This window comes from Mesoplodon mirus (genome assembly GCF_964341445.2).
Source record: "Mesoplodon mirus genome assembly, chromosome: 4".
In the NCBI taxonomy this organism is placed as follows: domain Eukaryota; kingdom Metazoa; phylum Chordata; class Mammalia; order Artiodactyla; family Ziphiidae; genus Mesoplodon; species Mesoplodon mirus.
The window spans coordinates 177,702,704-177,722,742 of NC_138979.1; the positions used below are offsets into that span (position 1 = coordinate 177,702,704).

General features: G+C 38.7%; 1 protein-coding gene across 2 annotated transcripts in view; it reads right to left on the bottom strand.

Moving 5' to 3' along the window:
* Positions 1–20,039, bottom strand: part of BTBD7 (BTB domain containing 7) — a 79,675-nt gene that overhangs the window by 6,045 nt on the left and 53,591 nt on the right. For both annotated transcript variants that reach the window (XM_082619517.1, XM_082619515.1), the window contains 7 exons: positions 15,145–15,353; positions 13,137–13,212; positions 9,926–10,086; positions 6,365–6,508; positions 4,370–4,559; positions 3,773–3,951; positions 1,167–1,601 (listed from right to left, as the gene is read on the bottom strand). In XM_082619517.1, the coding sequence (XP_082475643.1) occupies positions 1,167–1,601; positions 3,773–3,951; positions 4,370–4,559; positions 6,365–6,508; positions 9,926–10,086; positions 13,137–13,212; positions 15,145–15,353 (1,394 nt within the window). The remainder of the gene's footprint in view (positions 1–1,166; positions 1,602–3,772; positions 3,952–4,369; positions 4,560–6,364; positions 6,509–9,925; positions 10,087–13,136; positions 13,213–15,144; positions 15,354–20,039) is intronic.

Genomic DNA, 20,039 nt, shown 5'->3' on the forward strand with positions numbered 1-20,039 from the left:
GCTCTAGAACCCGCGAGCCACAACTACTGAAGCTCACACACCTAGAGCCTGTGCTCCGCAACAAGAGAAGCCACTGCGATGAGAAGCCTGTGCACCGCAACGAAAAGTAGCCCCTGCTTGCTGCCACTAGAGAAAAGCCCACGTGCAGCAACGAAGACCCAACACAGCCAAGAATAAATAAATAAATTTATAATAAATAAATAAATAAATATACAGTAGTAGAACTTTTGTAACTGTAGAACTGAGGGCCAGGCCAATAAGATGGGAATTTGGTTTATTCAACACTATCAACCTTTGCTGTTTCTTCTTTTTGGAGGGGTTTGGGGGGACAGCAGGGAAAGCAGATAGAAGGGTATAAGGTGAGGAAGGACCATAATTTGACCCAAGGCGTACACTAGTCCACAGCTTCCCAAAGGACATCTTTCAATGAAGATTCCCTTAACTAATATATGTATCCTTTGTTCTTCTCTATATTGAACGCTATTAACAGTATGTGACTAAGCAGGCAGACTTAAAAATCACCACTGTTTTTTTTCCCACATGTATTATATAAGACAGAAATTCAACCTCTAACGCAGTGCAAGATCAAGCAAAGAATTCTTGCTTCATTTACTGCTTACTAGCGCCAGCGAAATGAGTGCTCTGATGGAACAGCTTGCTAGAGGCAGAGACATGCATGCGGGTTAATTTTCTGCCCGTTTTATGAATGAGGAAATGAGGAGTCTTCTGCCACATTGTTCCCGATGGTATGCTCAGCTACAAGTAGCTTCCCCTTCCTGCCCCACCAAAGCCTTTGGCAGAATAGTAGACTCTACAGAATAGAGGGCCAGACTCTAGACACGTGCTTGAACAGCACACTACGAAACCGGTAACGTCAGCTGCATTGTCCAGTAACCCCACCCTTCTGGATACCTGCACGCGAACATAAGGGAAGGCCCTGGCCTACTCCTGCCGCAAACACCTCATCTCTCTTCTCCGTCCTTTTTCATCCCCCTACACTCTCTTTTTCTCTCCCTTTTCCATACTCCCTTAAGTCTATGCGTTCAGCTTGTCAGTAACACTTCTGGACACCGCTGAGTCCCAGTAGGGCTCCTGGGGCCAAGGAAATTGCTTCTAACATTCCAGAAGCTTGTAATTTTAGGTAAGTTATTGAGGTACAAACTTACCACTTGTCTCTCAGATGCTACTGCTGCTGAGGCGGCGGCGGCTACCGTCTGTCTCCCCAGCCCTGTGGTGCCGGCACAGTCAGGTCCTGCTGCTTGAACACCTGGCAAACAGACTGGAGGGGGCACTGCTTTAGGAGCTGCTCTGGAGTGAAACAGCGAATGATTACAGGGATAAGAGAACGAACGTGAAGGGTGTTGGCTGGGAGGTCTTTGTCTCCAGCCCGCTTTGAGGTGGTGATGGACTGGGGTGGCTGGGGGGTGGTACGGCGGCGGTGGAGGTGGCAAGGGTGGATGGAAGGCCACAAAAGAGTCTGGATCTGTAAACACGGTTTCTGCAGCGGGGGTACTGCTAACTCGACATCTCCCAGACTGCCTCATTGTCAAGAGTGGACTTTCATCTCCAAAACGTTCATCAGGAAAGAACTTGTGAGGATTCTAAGAAAGAATGGGGGGAAAAACGTAGGATATTTGTTAGCAGATTTCCTAGACAGAAATTTACAGGCTGACAAAGTTAAGCGAGTACCTAGGAAAACCACATTCAGCAACAGTAAAAGGCACAACAGACTTTTCTAGGCCAGAAGCCCAAGGAAAAATTACCTCAAAAACAGTATAAAAGGGTAGAGTGCAGCAGCTATCAAGGAGAGCAGCTTAACTGAATACTCCAGAAAGCAGGTCAGTAATCTCTTGCAAGATTATGTGATAATCAAAAATAGGAAATAAAACCTAATGCAAATATGTCTTTGCTAAGAAAATAAAATTAACATTAAAAACAAAAGGAGGGGGCTTCCCTGGTGGCGCAGTGGTTGAGAGTCCGCCTGCCGATGCAGGGGACACGGGTTTGTGCCCCGGTCCGGGAGGATCCCACATGCCGCGGAGCGGCTGGGCCCGTGAGCCATGGCCACTGAACCTGTGAGTCCGGAGCCTGTGCTCCGCAACGGTAGAGGCCACAGCAGTGAGAGGCCCGTGTACTGCAATAAATAAATAAATAAATAAATAAAAACAAAAGGAGGAACTAACACACCGTTGTAAAGCAATTATACTCCAATAAAGATGTTAAAAAAATAAAAGAGATTAAAAAATTTTTTAAAAAGGAGGAAAAGTGAGGATTCTAGAACTTTCTGACAAAATATCTGTACACTTTCGGTCTGAAATAAAAACTACAAAATACTATTCCTTACCTATTATGTAGAAATAAGTTTGATTAATATTTTGATAAACACTATATGGAAATTCTTAAATTGTAAAACTTACACAATTTAAGAGATCAAATTAAGATAAAATTTAGAATGGCACAGAGAATAGAAATGAACAGAAAACAAGCCTGTTTTAGAGATGGAAACCACAGTAAAAATTGAAAATCAAGAACCTAAAAATGGCCTGCTCCTTGCCTAAGGCCACCATACCATGTTCCCCTTTGAAAACTCAGGCTAAAGTGGTTTGCAGTCAGTGGCAAGAAAACAATTCAATCACTTGACCAGATGAAATTAAATTTTATTTTAGGCTCTACTTTAGTTGCTGTGAAGACTACTTTACACATTTTATACAAAAATGCTACTGTTTTTTGTACCAAATAATTACTAGAAATGGGTTTCTTCGTGCTAGTTAAAAAAAAAAAGCACTCATTCCTTGATTCTCATGCTTATAGGGTTTGAACCATCATGCAAAAAAAAAATTCTTATAATAAAGGGGAGGAGAGAGGGAAAAAGAAGGGCACATGGAAGGTCTGTTAAGTATGTAGTAGGCTAAAACCTGATATCTAGTGACCAAACTAGGGACAGAAAGCAGCAGAAGGTCAGAATTTTCTATTTTCTCTTCCACTTCTGTTGGGCGTACACACCATGAACTTTTAGCAGTTAGCATTTATGTGCTTAATATATACAAGAGGCATAGTTGCTTTACATACAGCAGCTCTTATCTTCACAACAATTCATTTTACAGGTAAGGAAACTGATGCGCAGAGTGGTTATGTAACTTGCTCCAAGTTAACTAACTGGTAAGCAGCAGAGCCAGGATATAGCCAGTTCTCACTCCAGAGCCTGTGCCCTGTCCACTCTGCCACACTGCCTCTCACTGGGGGCTTTCAGGTAATCCAAGACACCAGGGACAGTCAAAGAGCATGTACAGAGAAAAAGACATGCTACGAGGGCTCCTTGGGATATCTAAAATACTGCCTGAGTGACAGTCAAGGTTCCCTATATTTTCATTTTTTTCAAGTATAAAAAATTGAATATTTATTTAGAATTAGAAATCACAAATTGCAAATTTTGAAATATGACATATAACACAACATCACAAAATCCAAAAGAATACCATAATATTTTCATTTTTTTTTTTTTTTTGCAGTACGCAGGCCTCTCACTGTTGTGGCCTCTCCCGTTGTGGAGCACAGGCTCCGGACGCGCAGGCTCAGTGGCCATGGCTCACGGGCCCAGCCGCTCCGCGGCACATGGGATCTTCCCGGACCAGGGCACGAACCTGCGTCCCCTGCATCGACAGGCGGACTCTCAACCACTGCGCCACCAGGGAAGCCCTATTTTCATTATTAATAATAACAGACAATCTAACACAAGGCTCCCTATTTTAAATGGTTTAGTGCCGTTTCCCACCTGCAAGAGCTCTGCAGCAGCATCTGCAAGCCCGAACTCTCTCAATACTCGAATCTGAATTTCATAGCTCACTGTGGCGCCTTCCCCACAGTTAAGCGCGTAGGCTCTCTGCACCTGCTCAGTGTGTCGTAGCTCCTGCAGACGTCTGACCATGTCTTTCATAATGAGGAGACGAGGAACTGGAAGAAGAGAAATAGTTTGTAGGCACAATACCTGAGCTACACAAAAGACCACCTGTTGAATGCAAGAAAAAAAGCATGTGTTTTGCATCAGAATCTTCTCACAAATTTTTGATAGTATTTTAATTTTCTGGAAAGATAGTAATTTATATACTTCTAATTATTTTTTAAGGTTTTAAAATTTCACTGTGTCCAAAAGGCTCTTGGTAATACCAAACAGCCCCTGAACTGCATTATTAGTTCACAGTCCAAATAAAATTTTACTTGCATATATTCTCTTCTGAATCTCAGGATATTTCAGAAGTCTTTTAAATATATTCACTCTTTTATTCAAATAATTTTTTGAGTCCTGACTATCCAAAATATGATCAGATTATTCATTTAAATATAATGCCTGAAACAAGGTTACTTGCCTTACCTGGGATTTCATTTGCTACAACCGAAGGAGGGCTTGACTGGTTACTGCTGATCTGCTGGTGGCTGATCATGTGACAGCACTGTGGCACGGCGTTATTGACCATGTAAAGTGTGTCTGGCACATTGGACATTCTAACCATTCTCAAACGCACAAGATCTGTTTGTTCCACCATCATCTCATCTAGCACTGACTGAAAACAATTCAGTATTAACAGAATTAGTCAACCTTACACCTCTGCTAAATCACATTTAGAGAAAGATTACTGCCATCATCATATAAAAAGGGAATTAATTTATTGTTTCCAGTGCATGAAGCTTAAAATCAGTGGTGAAAGGAAAAAGTACCCTAATCTCTTAAATTTTTTCCTACCTCTTTAATTTTTAAAGGATCTTTTTGGAGCATCTTTGAAAAGAAAGAATCATTTGCTGAAAAATCTGCTCTTTTAAAAAAATTTACTTTTATTTATTTTTTTCTACATTGGGTCTTCGTTGCTATGCACGGGCTTTCTCTAGTTGTGGCGAGCGGGGGCTACTCTTTGTTGTGGTGCACGGGCTTCTCACTGCAGTGGCTTCTCTTGTTGTGGAGCACGGGCTCTAGGTGCACAGGCTCCGAGTAGTTGACACTTTAAATAGTTGTAAAACAGAGGAAAAAAGCAGAATGGTTGGGTCTGGTCTTTCTGAAGTAAGTTCGAGGATTAAAGTCACTCAAGCAGCTGAGGCCTCTTGGAAGGTTGAGTCTGGTGATAAAAGGCCCGTAATAAACTAGATCTACCCTCCCTTCTGTTCTTTGGGAGCATATACACACTACTATATATAAAATAGACAACTAATAAGAACCTACTGTATAGTACCGGGAACTCTATTCAATACTCTGCAGTGACATATGGGAAAAGAACCTAAACAAGAGTGGATAGGGACTTCTCTAGCAGTCCAGTGGTTAAGACTTTGTGCTTCCAATGCAGGGGGTACAGGTTCGATTCCTGGTCGGGGAACTAAGATCCTGTGTGCCATGTGGTGCAGCCAAAAAATACAAATAATAAATAAATAAATAAAAAGAGTGGACATACGTACAACTGATTCACTTTGCTGTATAGCAGGAACTACCACAGCATTGTAAATCAACTATACTCCAATACAAATCAGTTAAAAATAAAATTGGTAAACTGGGAAAAAAAAGTGTCAACTATTCAATAAGGGATAGATTATCATCCTATTCAATAAAATAAACCTCTCACAAATCCTTTCATAGACATATCTTAAACTAGGGACTCCAACAATAAAATGAGAAAAATTTTAAGATAACTATGTTTCTATACCCAAACACATTGTTTTGCCTGTTAATTCATTTCATTAAGCTTACTGGTGATTTCTGACTTTCAAAGACTGCCAGTTCCTCAAAAGGTCACCCCAAAGATCTTATGGCTGAACATTTCTAATAAAGATTGCAGTATTTCATTTTCCATTACCATATTTACGTGGTGAGTTCTTTATGTTATTATACATAATGCCAACTTTTTACTTAATAGGCCTAAAATTTTGTCTTAGTTTGTATACTTATTCCAAAACTAAACACAATTTCCAGCAGCCACTACAAAAATATGTTACAAGAAGTCATGGCATTTCCTTAGTTTACAAAAGGAAGAAAATATGTATGCAATCTTCTTTCATTTTTCCCACTCTGAAGATCACAAAATACTGACGACCATTTCATTAAAATGAAAAATTTTTTCCAAGCTAACAGTTTGCAAGAAAAACTGAGATGAGAACAATGTAAAATGCAATTTAATATGACCTAAGTTATAAAAATAAAAACATGCTTGATAACTCAACATTTGGAAAACTACTCTGGTGAGTAGTCAAACTAGAATTTACTTTCACTTTCCCTATTATTGGACATTTAGGCTATTTCCAAATAGTTAAGTAATATCACAATAAATATCTTTGTGTTTATAATTTGTAACAAAGTAGTCTAACATCTTAAAATGGTTTTTATTACCTTTGCTTCTTCTACATAGGGAGAGAACAGTCGAGGACGAACATATATTCCAGCATTTTTTTGCCGTAACCAGGCATTTGACTTTCCACCTTCTGTTGTAGGAAGCATATCTGATGGAGGAGTACTAATCAAGCCTCTTTTCATCTTGAAAAAAAAAATTTTTTTTTTACAGAAACAGAGATTTGTGGAGCACCACAATATTACAAAGATAAAAATAATTATACCCATAAATCAAAATGTTTGAACTTTAGCATTTAAATACAAATTTAGGAATATATGTGAAATTTAAAAATACTTCAAATGTTCAATAATATTTAAAGGATTCAGCAAGCCATAAAAAGGTACTACAATTTTCCATTTTTCTCTACATAGAGGGATGATGTTTTATTTATTTATTTTTTTAAAACATCCTTGCTTTCTTTTTTAAATTTTATTTATTTATTTATTTATATTTTGGGCTGTATTGGGTCTTCATTTCTGTGTGTGGGCTTTCTCTAGTTGCGGCGAGCGGGGGCCACTCCTCATCGCGGTGCGCGGGCCACTCACTGTCGCGGCCTCTCTTGTTGCGGAGCACAAGCTCCAGATGCGCAGGTTCAGTAGTTGTGGCTCACAGGCCTAGTTGCTCCGCAGCATGTGGGATCTTCCCAGACCAGGGCTCGAACCCATGTGCCCTGTATTGGCAGGCAGATTCTCAACCACTGCGCCACCAGGGAAGCCCAGGAATGATGTTTTAAAAACAAGAGCTATACTAATTAAAAATATACTGAGTCAGACTAACTTTCAGAACTCTTAATGAGAACCAATGTGTTTTTTTCCTTACTCATCTGGGAACTGATTCCTCCCCACCTTACCCTCCTCAAGACAAAACAAGCACATTCCTGGGCCTGTATCTACAGTACAAAGATGGACAGTCTGCATGGTGATTAGGGGCAGGGGCTCTAAGGGAAGGAGAACTTGGTTCAAACCCTAACTCTCCATTTAACAGCCACGTGACCATGGACATCTCCTTTTACCTGGGCCTCACCTTAAGGGCCCCTAGGTAGCCCTGGAGATGGGACACTGCACAACTAACTAAATGTGGTGGCCCTGTTGTTCCCACATCTACGCTAGGAGACTATAAATCAAGTCCTTATAGCCCATGAGGTGACTGTGAAGAGTAAATGAAGGTAAGGAAGATAAGCAGTGCCTGGCACAGTGCTTAGCATACACTGAAAGAGTGTTATGGTCCACAGCCATTATTAGCGAACTTTTACTGGGGACTTGCTATGTGTTAGGCAGGGGATTAAGAGCAGAGATATATATTTTCTAAGTCTATTAAACAAAAGTTCTAAAATTTTTTTCTAAACCGAATTCAGGGATCAATTTGGTTTGAGCCCCAGGTTTTAAACAAAACCAAACACTGTTTCTTTAATATTATTCTTGTTAAATATAATAAACATCTAATTGCTGCATTAAACTCATGTTGAATTAATAAAATATAGCAATAGACATATTTTGAAAATAGGAAAAAAAACCCACGACTCTAATCTGTTACAACTGTAATAATGTTGATATATTCCCTTCCAGTCTTTTTCAAATGAATTTTTACCTAACTAAATTTTAGAATACATAAAAATACACATTTTTTGTATGCTAACACATATATATGGAATCTAAAAAAAAAAAATGGTCATGAAGAACCTAGGGGCAGGACGGGAATAAAGACACAGACCTATTAGAGAATGGACTTGAGGACACGGGAAGGGGGAAGGGTAAGCTGGGACGAAGTGAGAGAGTGGCATGGACATATATACACTACCAAATGTAAAATAGATAGCTAGTGGGAAACAGCCGCATAGCACAGGGAGATCAGCTCGGTGCTCAGTTACCACCTAGAGGGGTGGGGTAGGGAGGGTGGGAGGGAGACGCAAGAGGGAAGGAGATATGGGGATACATGTATATGTGTAGCTGATTCACTTTGTTATAAAGCAGAAACTAACACACCATTGTAAAGCAATTATACTCCAATAAAGATGTTAAAAAAAAAGTTTAAAAAAACCCACATTTTTTTATCCTTCTTTCTAAAATTATATTCCATTATTATGTTGCTATATTAGTCTTTACAAACATTGGTCAGGGCAGGCAGCAAAATATTCTGTCAAGGAGTCATGCTATAATTTATCTTTCCTGTTATTAGATATTTAGGCTATTTCCCAAAATTTAATGATGATGCTACCAATGTACCAGCTATATTTCCCCTATGGAACAGTAATATTATTTCAAAAATCAGTGACCTAATAGGTAAAAAAATTATAACTTACTGTTTTATTTTGCTTTCTTTGGTGTGTGTGTGATGACTAGTGAGACTGAACATTTTTCTAATCAGAGTCCATAAATATTTAACTATTTTCTTTTAGTTTTTCCACATTTCAACTTAATATTTAATTCTTCAATCTAACAGGGATTAATTTTGTGTGCAAGTGAAATGAGGGTTTAACTTTAAGCACATTTCTTCCCTCTCCCACTGATGGGTTAGTATAATACTGCAGTGATTTGTGATAGCTCGCTTATTATATGTTTAATTCTTATATTAATTAGGATCTTTTTCTGGGCTATTTTGTCTTCTCTTTTATGCTAGCACCACAGATTAACAGAATTTTAAAATATACTTTACATTATGGAAGAGTTATCCATCCTTAATTATGTTCTTTTTAGAGAACTTAAAAAAATTCTTAGCAGTTTTTTTCCAGATGACTTTTATAATGTTTCTGTGCAGTTGAATAATAAACTATTATAATATTTACAACATCATATTAAAGTTATAAACCAATATGTGAAGAATATTTATTTTTTCCATCCATTAATTACAGCAATTCTTACAGTCTAAAAAATTCACTTAAAAATTATGAAAGTAACATTATCAGTCAGCTCCATTAATTTTTACCTGAAATACAATTATAAGATTCATTCATCCCTTTTACAATGAACTAATCTCCTTCTCTCTTGCTCTCTGATTTACTGCTATTCTTTTTTTTTTTTTTTTTTTTTTTTGCGGTACGCGGGCCTTTCACTGTTGTGGCCTCTCCCATTGCGGAGCACAGGCTTCGGACATGCAGGCTCAGCGGCCATGGCTCACGGGCCCAGCCACTCCACAGCATGTGGGATCTTCCCAGACCGGGACACGAACCCGTGTCCCCTGCATCAGCAGGCGGACTCTCAACCACTGCGCCACCAGGGAAGCCCCTACTGCTATTCTTAAAGAGTCTCCAAAGGTAATTTCTAACCTTTCCTTTTTTAATAAGGACTACTTGATCTACACTGATAAATGGCTGGATCAACTCCAACTAGAAACTATCCTCTTGCAAAAGTAAGACTGATATATCCACTCAACTCTCACCCACCAAACATTTATTTGTGCCACGTGCCAGACACTGGGGACACGATACAGTACAAAACAGACATCTGTCTCTGTCCTCATGGAATTTAGTTTCATGATACTCCATTAGTAGAAATTATTTACAATGATTAAAAAAAAAAGACACTTTCTTTTCATGAAAGGGATAAATGAAATAAGACACTTACTGCATCACTTAGGACTTCACTGTTTATAGGTAAAATATGTTCAATTCTCACAAAAGGTAAGAGAGAAGAAAGGATCTCTCTAAGCTCTTCGATGTCCAGGTCTCGTCTTTTTACACCTCTCTTGTTCACACTATGAGCAGTGCCACTCAGTAGGTTTGGCTCTATGACAGAGACAGAAAATGAGAAGTCTCCAACCAAATCCAAATTTTCAGAGAAAGGCTTTCTTTCTTCTCTAGTACACTTTCAGTAACACTCTTTATATTAAGTATATCTGCTTTAAAAAGCATTATAAATAAATTATTTCTATGTCTTAAGAAGTTTTCATAATAGAGATACTCTGAGACAAAGAAAAAAGCATGGTGTCAACAGTACAATAACATTCTTTATGATTGTTCTGCATTAAAGAATACAGAATTCTTTTCCATATACTAACTCAAAGGAGAAAAAACAACAATCTATTAAAATCTAGTTTGACCAAGGGCTTTTTCTTAAGGTTTCTCACTTTTGTGACCAGTTTTTTAAAAAGTACAATAAGGGCAATGCAGGTCAAATGTTATTTCTGATCAATGTAGGTTATCAATATGCTCATTAGGCTACTATGTATGTTTAACAGCAATTTAATGAGATTCTAAAATTATATCACCTGGTATCTTAAAGCAGCAAAACCTAATGTACACTCTATTTGACTTTAAGAATTTTATGAGCCTCCTAAATTTCCATAATATGGGAATGTTAATGCATAAAAGTGAACCTTTTGACATCTGACGGGTAATACCACTGTCTAGAGCAGAGAATAAAATGTTTTCTTCATTGAGTATTAGTGAAAGGGGAAAATCTGAAGTGTATATATAATATATATGCTTTTGATATTGAGGTGGGAAGGAAAATTTCATATTTGGGGAATTTTTAATCATATCTTTAAACCAGGGGGCTGTATTTTTTTCTTCCTTAAAAAAATGAGATCTTTATCATTCACAAATATAAATGCTGGATTTTTTGCCAACACTACAGGCAAACTGGTATTTCCCTTAAATCACGTGATAGATGGAAAAGAGATATTGTTTTTAGAGAGGGTAAGATATTTTTGGAGTCATTCAAAATAAAATTATTGCACGTGTGTGAAAAAGGGTTTTTTTTTCTCTCGTCTTGCTATGCTTTGGCTTCAGTACTTATAAAAGACACTGCTTTTCAAAAGAAATTTTTTCTCAAAGTAGTGGTGTCCTGGTTTCAAATGAAATATTACAAGAAATTCCCAAATATGTAACACGTAAGGGCAGAAACCTTATGTATGAAGGGGACTGAAACAAAGGGCACCCTGGTTGGTGCAGCGTCCTCCTCATCCCTGTGAAAGAGCCTCCCATTCTAACCCAGCCTGAAAACCACTGTTTTTTAAGGGAAATTTTATCAAGGATGTTCATTATCTGCTCAAAATAAATATAACATTTCATCATTACCAGCCTTACATCAACAAACAAGCCTATGATGATTATGTAGCATTATATACAATCAACTCTTATTATCTGGGGTGGTTTTGTTTGCTAAAGCCACCACAGTTAGTGAACACTGAAACACTGCTCCTTAGGGAAACACAGGGTTAGGTCCCTGTGAGCGTCTGGTCACAATAGTCTTGTTAACCAATCAAGACATAACCTTGTTTTATGCGTGTTTCTGTTTAAAGACACCTTATTAGTACATATTGTTGATTAACAATGAACTCACAGCCAACAGCACTGTAACTCATGCCTGAACTGTGCTTATCAACACATATATTTTCTCCATAAGGCACATCACAGCACTCTTGGACTTAGGAACACTAGACAGTACTAAGCACTACACTAGGAGGCCATTTTAGACCGTGGGATCACCAGAAAAACCCATAAAGATGTGAAAAACACGGCACTAAAAAGATTATGAAAAGGACACTGGTTTGAGAGCTGAAATAAGATGGCAGAGTGTCACTCTGTTCTACCTTAAGCTGGAAACGTAGGACTCAAATTTTGTGTCACTCTGCACATCTCTGCAAATGAACATATAAGTGTCTTGAGTACTGATCTGGGGATCACAAATAAATTTTAGCAAGTAGGTGAATTTGAAAATATAGAATCTGCAAATAAGGATAGACTGTATAATGGCATTTCAAAAATGTCCCAAATTAATAGTAGTGGTTTTTGTATTTAAAAAATTTCAAACCTGAAATTGCTAAAGGCTTTCAGCAAAAGATAAATTAGGAGAAATAAGAGAGGAAGACTGCTTCTGTTCCCTAGCGCTTGGGTTGTAGTATATTAAAGGGCCACTATAAAAAGATTTGAAGGCAGGTTTAGCTTGATTTTTTAAAATATATTTTAAAATGTGTGCAGAACAAATCTGTAAGTGTACTAAAAACACTGACATGAACAACTTAAAAAGGTGAACTTTACGGTATGTAAATTATATTTATATAAAGCTGTTGAAAATGACAGGAAGGGGAAACCTGCATTTAATTTTTCTAATATTTTGATTTGGGTTCACTACATAGAGGAACACAATATTCTATGACAGAAGGAGCACAGGTGGGTGGGCTAACCCTAGATATAAATATAAGACTGCTATAGAATCATAAGCTTCCAAAGTTTAGTTAAAATCATAAGCTACATATGATGCTTCTATCTCTTCTGCAGTATCCCCAGCTGGAGGACATTCAAAAGGATCATTTCTCCTTTACCTTCCACAAAAATTTAAAATAATCAACAAATATACTCTCTTTGGGTAGTCATATATATTTTTTTTCCCTTGAGGCAAAATTCACATAACATAAAACTCACCATTTTAACCATCTTCAAGTGTACAACTTAGTGGGACTTTTAGTACATTTAGAATGTTGTGCACCTATCACCACTATCTAATTCTAGAACATTTTCATCAACAACATGCTTTTGTAACACTTTAATTAAATGAAAAATTTCATTCTAATACTTTCATAAATCAGTCAACATATATTATTAAACACATAGAAAGATAACATTAAGAGTATCGCTTTAAAGTTGCAAAATTAAATTTTCTGGTATAGTTATTTCTAACAAAGCATACCCTTTCCACTAAAGGATTCTACTGATTGTAAAAATTTCTGTTTTCACCAGGCAACAGTGGCAACTGTCAAAAGACTGATGTGCAGCCCGCACTTCAGTAACTTTCAGGACAAGCTTACAGTTGCAAGCTAGTTTTCTGAGCTTACCTCTGTCTGCTATTCTCTTCATTAACTGATGCTCACCCCATTTAATCAGATATTTAAGGATATCTTGTTCACTTGCCTATAATACAAAATGGTTTACATTTATTTTAGTGCAGTCAGATAGATGGTTAATCTCATTGATGACTCTTCCTAGGTCACAAAGTAAATACAACGTGCAACTTGCCACGCTTCACTCTTTACACTGGCTGTTTCCATTGTCTGAGCTAAACCTGTGGTGTATCAGCAGCAAATACACAAGACCGAGTGACATGTGTTTTGTCCAATAACCTCACTCTTGGCTCTAATTAAATTTTTATTCTTATTTCCATCTTTATTTTTTGTTTATCCTGTTTCTTGCCCTGTTTTAAATTTATCTTACTATATGGTTTCGATACAGCTGGCTTAAATTCTTTTGGGGACAATATGGAGATAAACAGATGAAAGTAAAAGTGTAAGGATACAGTGTGACCACTATCTCCTGCAGGAGCAGAAAAAAACAAGTATGGCAACTTGTTTTGGCAGAAGACACTACAATCTCCACAAAGTATGCTACTGACTGGTGAAGGACCCTTCAAGCACTGTCCGTGAAATGGCAATGTGCACCTATTCTTTTGTACTTTTTTTTTGGCTGTGTTGGGCCTTCATTGCTGTGTGCGGGCTTTCTCTAGTTGCGGCGAGTGGGGGTTACTCTTCATTTCAGTGCGCGGGCTTCTCATTGCAGTGGCTTCTCTTGTTGCGGAGCATGGGCTCTAGGCGCACAGGCTCCATAGTTGTGGCACGTGGGTTCAGTAGTTGTGGCTCGCGGGCTCTAGAGCACAGGCTCAGTAGTTGTGGCTTGCAGGCTCTAGAGTGCAGGCTCAGTAGCTGTGGCGCACAGGCTCAGTTGTTCCACGGCATGTGGGATCTTCCCGGACCAGGGCTTGAACCCGTGTCCCCTGCATTGGCAGGCGGATTCTTAAGCACTGTGCCACGAGGGAAGCCCCTCTTTTGTACTTTATTTAAAATCTGAGGGCAAAATCTAGGCTGCTGTCCAAGGTTTTTACTTTCTAAGAAGAAACGCAAAGCTTCTAAAAACAATAATTGAGAGAACTGACAAATCCTAACTCCCATAATGTCTGCATCAGGACAGTGAAATAAGGTTAATGAACACAGATCCTAAATAAATCAAAACTAATTATGACAACATTTGTACTGCAATCAAAGCAATATATGAAGGAAAAACACAGATGCTAAGTGGATTTTTAAAATCTTCATTTCTGACTGAGATGGAAGCATTTCATAATTTTTCTGGTACAAATACAAAGAAACAGGAAATGGCTCAATGAGTTTATGACTTCATAACATTAAAACTGTTGTACAGTTTCTAGCATAAAATTCATACAGCCAATGCAAAAAGAAAAAAAAGCAAAAAAAAAAAAAGCTTGAACATATTCTACCTGAAAGTATTTTTTTTACAATATTTTAAATCTATTGTTAGTTTAAATTACCTAATTATAAAGGACATATAAGTCAAGGGCACAAGAAATTTGCTTAAGAGTACTTCTGACTAAAAATAAGTAGTTGAAAACATTATTATACTTCAGCAGGACACACACATTGAGTTTTTATAAGCATTTGAGTAGGTAGAAATTGAATATTATTCTTACTTTGTGCTGCTTAAACTAACTAAGTATCTTCTGATACTTCACCAAATAAACGAAACCGTGACAGTGAATCTATTATTAACAGAAGCCAAGAGAATCACCACTGGGATATGCTTCTGACCTTGCCTTTTGCCTACTGTCACAACCCCTTTGGCATGGTTGGTTAGGACCTGGGCCGGTTCACAATGCTGAATCATGGCGGCAGAGTGCACAAAGGGCCGGAGAGCTAGAAGGCTGTGGCTGCACAAATATGAAGAGGGTATTCCTGGGTGGGCTGATCTCCCTAGATGGGAGAGTAACAGAGTACAGATGGGTTTCTTGGTGCACCTATGAATGACAATGAATTTGAGAGGTGTATAAATGATTACCTGTAGGTAGTCAGACTGGATAGCAGTAAGCAGATGGTCTTTGCTGAGTTCATAAAAAACATCCGAAGTCATGACCTGGGAAAATTCCTCACAGAGGAAATGTAAAGCTTGTCGGTGGACCCATTTAGAGCCATATGGATGAGAGCTCCACTTGAGGATGGCAATTAAGGTATCTAATGAGATGCTTTCAGCAATGATATCCTCACAGCCTAAAAGAGAAGGCAAATACTTCTTGAGATTAATCATAAATATTACTTATTGAACATCAGTGTGTTAGATACCAACCTTAAAAGTATCAATGGTAAAAAAGAACAAGGAGATAAATAAAATCTCATGGTAATCACCAAGACTTGGTGGGATGGGGTAACAACTGGTAACTATAATAGATTATGACATCTACAGGAAATCTGCTGCTCCATAAGGACAGATCCATAGAAAAAGGCAAGGAACCTTCATAATTGTTTAAGAAAATAAACATCTATGTGCAACTCAACAATTTGTATAAGACATTAGAGTGAAGGGCACTGGACCAAAGGGGAAAGAAAGAAGAATAGGTAGAAATGGTACAGTTTGGGGAACTGGCAAGAGGAAGGCTTGGATGACACCTGACTGATAAGAGAATCCACCCTTGAGGGTATGACAGGGGGGCTATCTTCTAGGAGCTATGAGGACGTCTGTTTTTTGTATTATTCTAATAAAAAACCAACACTTTGCATCGTCGATAGTTTAATCCCTCAGAATACAGATAAAATACTGCAGTTTTTTGTTCATCTGGTGAAAAGGACCAGGATCCTGGAGAAAGTGACTATGGCACCTTAAGAGCTCAAATAAGAGAAGAAGAAAATCTGAGGATAGTCATCTATTTTCCTTAGGAAAGATAATTTCAAAATACGAAGATAAAATACAAGTAAAATTACAGTGACAAAGACTGTAAAGGAAAATGGCTAAAGTTGGACAGAAATTCTCCACAACTAAGTTTACTATAAAATAAAAAAAGAACCCCAATAATAGGGGGGTTGTTTAAACACCACCCACCACCACCAACAAAAATGTGGCTAAACAGGCTGCTCTCTAATGAGCTCAGAGGTTTAAAAGATAGAGTAAAAGACAGAAAGGGCAGCACTGAACTCTGGAGACTTCCAAAGCTCAAAGATCTTGTGAACCTCTGAAAAGTGAAAAGAGAAAGATAGCAATTCCCATTTTCAGGTGATATAAGATCATTAGGAGCCAATATCAAGTTTGTAAAAAGTCACGCTTCCTCCCCTTTTCTGATATGGTACCAGATGAGCAGAATATCACGGAGAACTGTATAGCCTGATGTCTGCGAAGCATTTAACAAAACACTTCATGATGTCTCTAGACTGTTAGCTACAGAAGACGGGGACCGCTGTCTTCACTGTATCTCTAGCACCTTCTACCACATGGTAGGCATTAAATAAAAGTTTGCTGAATGTACAAATGAGATCTTTGAAGGTAAGACAAAAAGATGTGGAGGGATGACAGAACCATCTGTGAGTAGCACCGATTAACTCCCAGGATGGAGTGGAGAGTCTCTGTCTTTCCGATGTTAATCAAGAATTTGACTTTCTCTTTCTGACACATATATATGGAATCTAAGAAAAAAAAAATGTCATGAAGAACCTAGGGGTAAGACGGGAATAAAGACACAGACCTACTAGAGAATGGACTTGAGGATATGGGGAGGGGGAAGGGTAAGCTGGGACAAAGTGAGAGAGAGGCATGGACATATATACACTACCAAATGTAAAATAGATAGCTAGTGGGAAGCAGCCGCATAGCACAGGGAGATCAGCTCGGTGCTTTGTGACCACCTAGAGGGGTGGGATAGGGAGGGAGGGAGGGAGGGAGACGCAAGAGGGAGGGAATATGGGGACATATGTATATGTATAACTGATTCACTTTGTTATAAAGCAGAAACTAACACACCATTGTAAAGCAATTATACTCCAATAAAGATGTAAAAAAAAAATTTGAATTAAGTTGTGGAAAGTATGCTTCAAAGTCTTGAGATGCCCTAAAGCTGGGAGACGCAGGTAAAACTACACTGGATAAAATGATCATAATTTGCTAAAAAGATGGATCGAAATGAAGATGAAATCTAACTAAAAAAATCAGAAAGTTCTATATTTAGATTAAAGAAAAGCAACGGCACAGTAAAAGACAGGGGTGAGCTAGCTTAACTATAACCGCTTATTTAAAGATAATATCTGGGTATGTTAACTGAACAAACGCAAAATGTGACATGGCTGCTATAAAACTAAAGCAATCTCAGGCGTTTAAGATACAAGCATAGAGTCATAAGCAAAGGAATCATGTTGCACTGCTCTCCTGTGGGGTGCTGTGTTCTGTTCTGAGCCCTGTGTTTAGACGGGCAATGACAAAACTCCAGAATTCTCAGAGGAGGGTGTAAGTACAGTGGAGAGTTTGAGACCTGTTACTGAAGAAAAGCTCTGAACAAACAGGATTATTATTGATTTATGTATGACAAACCTAAGGAGAGACATAAGAGCTATCTTTCAATGTTTGATGGAACCTCATGAGGCAGAAAAGAAATGACCCATTCTCTGTGGTTGCAAGGGCAAGTCCTGGGAAACACAGGATGATAAAAGAAGAGAGATTTTGACTCATTATTAAGAAATTTCTAACAATTAGAACTGCTCTCCTTACCTCCCCTCAACAAAAGGATCCCTCTAGAAAAAGGCAGGAGCAGAGGCTAGCTTGTCACATTAGGACACCAAGGGTACCAAGAACCCTTACACTGGGTATGGAACTAAGGTAGGATGACATCCAAGCTTTTTCTGCCACAAAGATAAAATCGTTTTTAGAAATAACAGAGTAAGCATAAGAGTAATTACATCTAAAGATTAATTTATTTAATCTAAACATTAAAATGAGATCCTTATAAATGAAATCTGCATGTAAACACCACCAAAGGCATGAATATGTGCTGATGAGAAGTGGGAAATATGGAAAAGTTCTGAACAGTTCTCAAGATTTTACTGTAAGCCTTGAATGCCAAGCTGAGGAGGACAGGCCTCGCCCAGTAGCCAGTGGAGGACTTCTGTCAGTCTGCTGTTTTAAAGCAGGCACTGAAGTGGAGTCAAGCAGTATGAGTCAACATGACAGGAAAGGCAATCTGGTCGACATGTTTGGGGACAAAGCCAGGCAAATTAGAGAAAATGTGTTTTTTAAAAGAATGTGTCACAATCCTACTAAAACCAGGGTATTGGCAGAGGGAAGAAAGGGAATTAAGGATAACACATATGTTTCAACTTCTGAGGTTTACAAAGAAGCTAGACATGACAGGAAAAATGGACTTTGAAATCAAATTGACTTGAAATCCCAGCTTGACCATTTAGCAGAAAAGTCACTTTGGGCAAATCACTTACCCTCCCTGAGCCTGAAATGTTTTCATCTGTAAAACTGGGATTATATTCCTAACTCAGGGTTATTATATGAGATTTAAATGAGACCGTATCCTTGATGATATTCTTCCTTCATTCGAACATTCTGGAGTACCTACTTGCCAAGTGCTGTAATTACAAAGCTCTTTCTACTGCACAATTTTCTGGGTAATGTCACCTGTCCCCATGGCCTTAACTCCCATTGTATCCTTATGTCTTTCAAGGTCCAACCTAGAGCTCTCTCCTGACATCCAGACTCATTTCTTAAACTTCCCAGACTCATTCCTTAACTTCCTGGAGTTCACATGGATATTCTGCAGACATCTTTAATCCAAAAGTCACTTCGTTTCCTCGGGAAATCTAGCCCTTCCTCCTCCCTCCTCTGGCACTTACACACACACACACACACACACACACACACACACACACACACACACACACACACACACACACACACACACACACCTTTGTTATATATGTAACAAATTATTCAGTAGCTTGACTTCAAGATAAAATCCAAACTGCAGTCTTTTGGATGACGTGGCCTCTGCCAACTTCTCCAGCCCCTACTCGGCTCATATTCTGCACTCTGGTCCTACTGCATTACTTACAAGTTCCTAGAATTCCACCGAACTCTCTCACCTCTAGGCCTTTACATATGTTGCTCCATTTTTCTGAAATGCTCTTAATTTTCCCTCGTAACTCCTCCACATCTTTTAGACTCAGCTTAGATATTGCTTCTTTCAAAAGCCTGTCTTGAACCTGCTCCCCAAAGCCTGAGTCAAAAGTCAGGTGTTCCTCTTACCTAAAAGTTTCCATGGTGCCCTGTGTTTCTCTCTGTAATAGCATTAAACTCTCATACTAGTTTATCTTTCTGATATATTTGTCTGAATCCTCTATCAGACTGAGCACTCCTTTGGGGTAGTGGCCCCATCTTTTTTTTTTTTAATAATTTTATTTATTTATGTATTTATTTTTGGCTGCGTTAGGTCTTCATTGCTGTGCACGGGCTTTCTCTAGTTGCGGTGAGAGGGGGCTACTCTTTGTTGAGGTGCGTGGGTTTCTCACTGTGGTGGCTTCTCTTGCTGCGGAGCACGGGCTCTAGGTGTGCGGCCTTTGGTAATTGTGGCATGCAGGCTCAGTAGTTGTGGCTCAGGGGCTCTAGAGCATAGGCTCAGTAGTTGTGGTGCACGGGCTTAGTTGCTCCGTGGCATGTGGGATCTTCCCAGACCAGGGCTCAAACCTGTGTCCCCTGCATTGGCAGGCGGATTCTTAACCACTGCGCCACCAGGGAAGTCCCAGTAGTGGCCCCATCTTATCTCTGATTCTATCTATCTACCTGACACCTGGTAAATAATTAATTAAAAACAAACATTGAGAGGGCACGTTCTCTCTTATTTCCCTATAGAGCTTACTGACTCCATTTCCTAACTACAGACTAAACAGTACATATATTTCTTTAAAGACAAC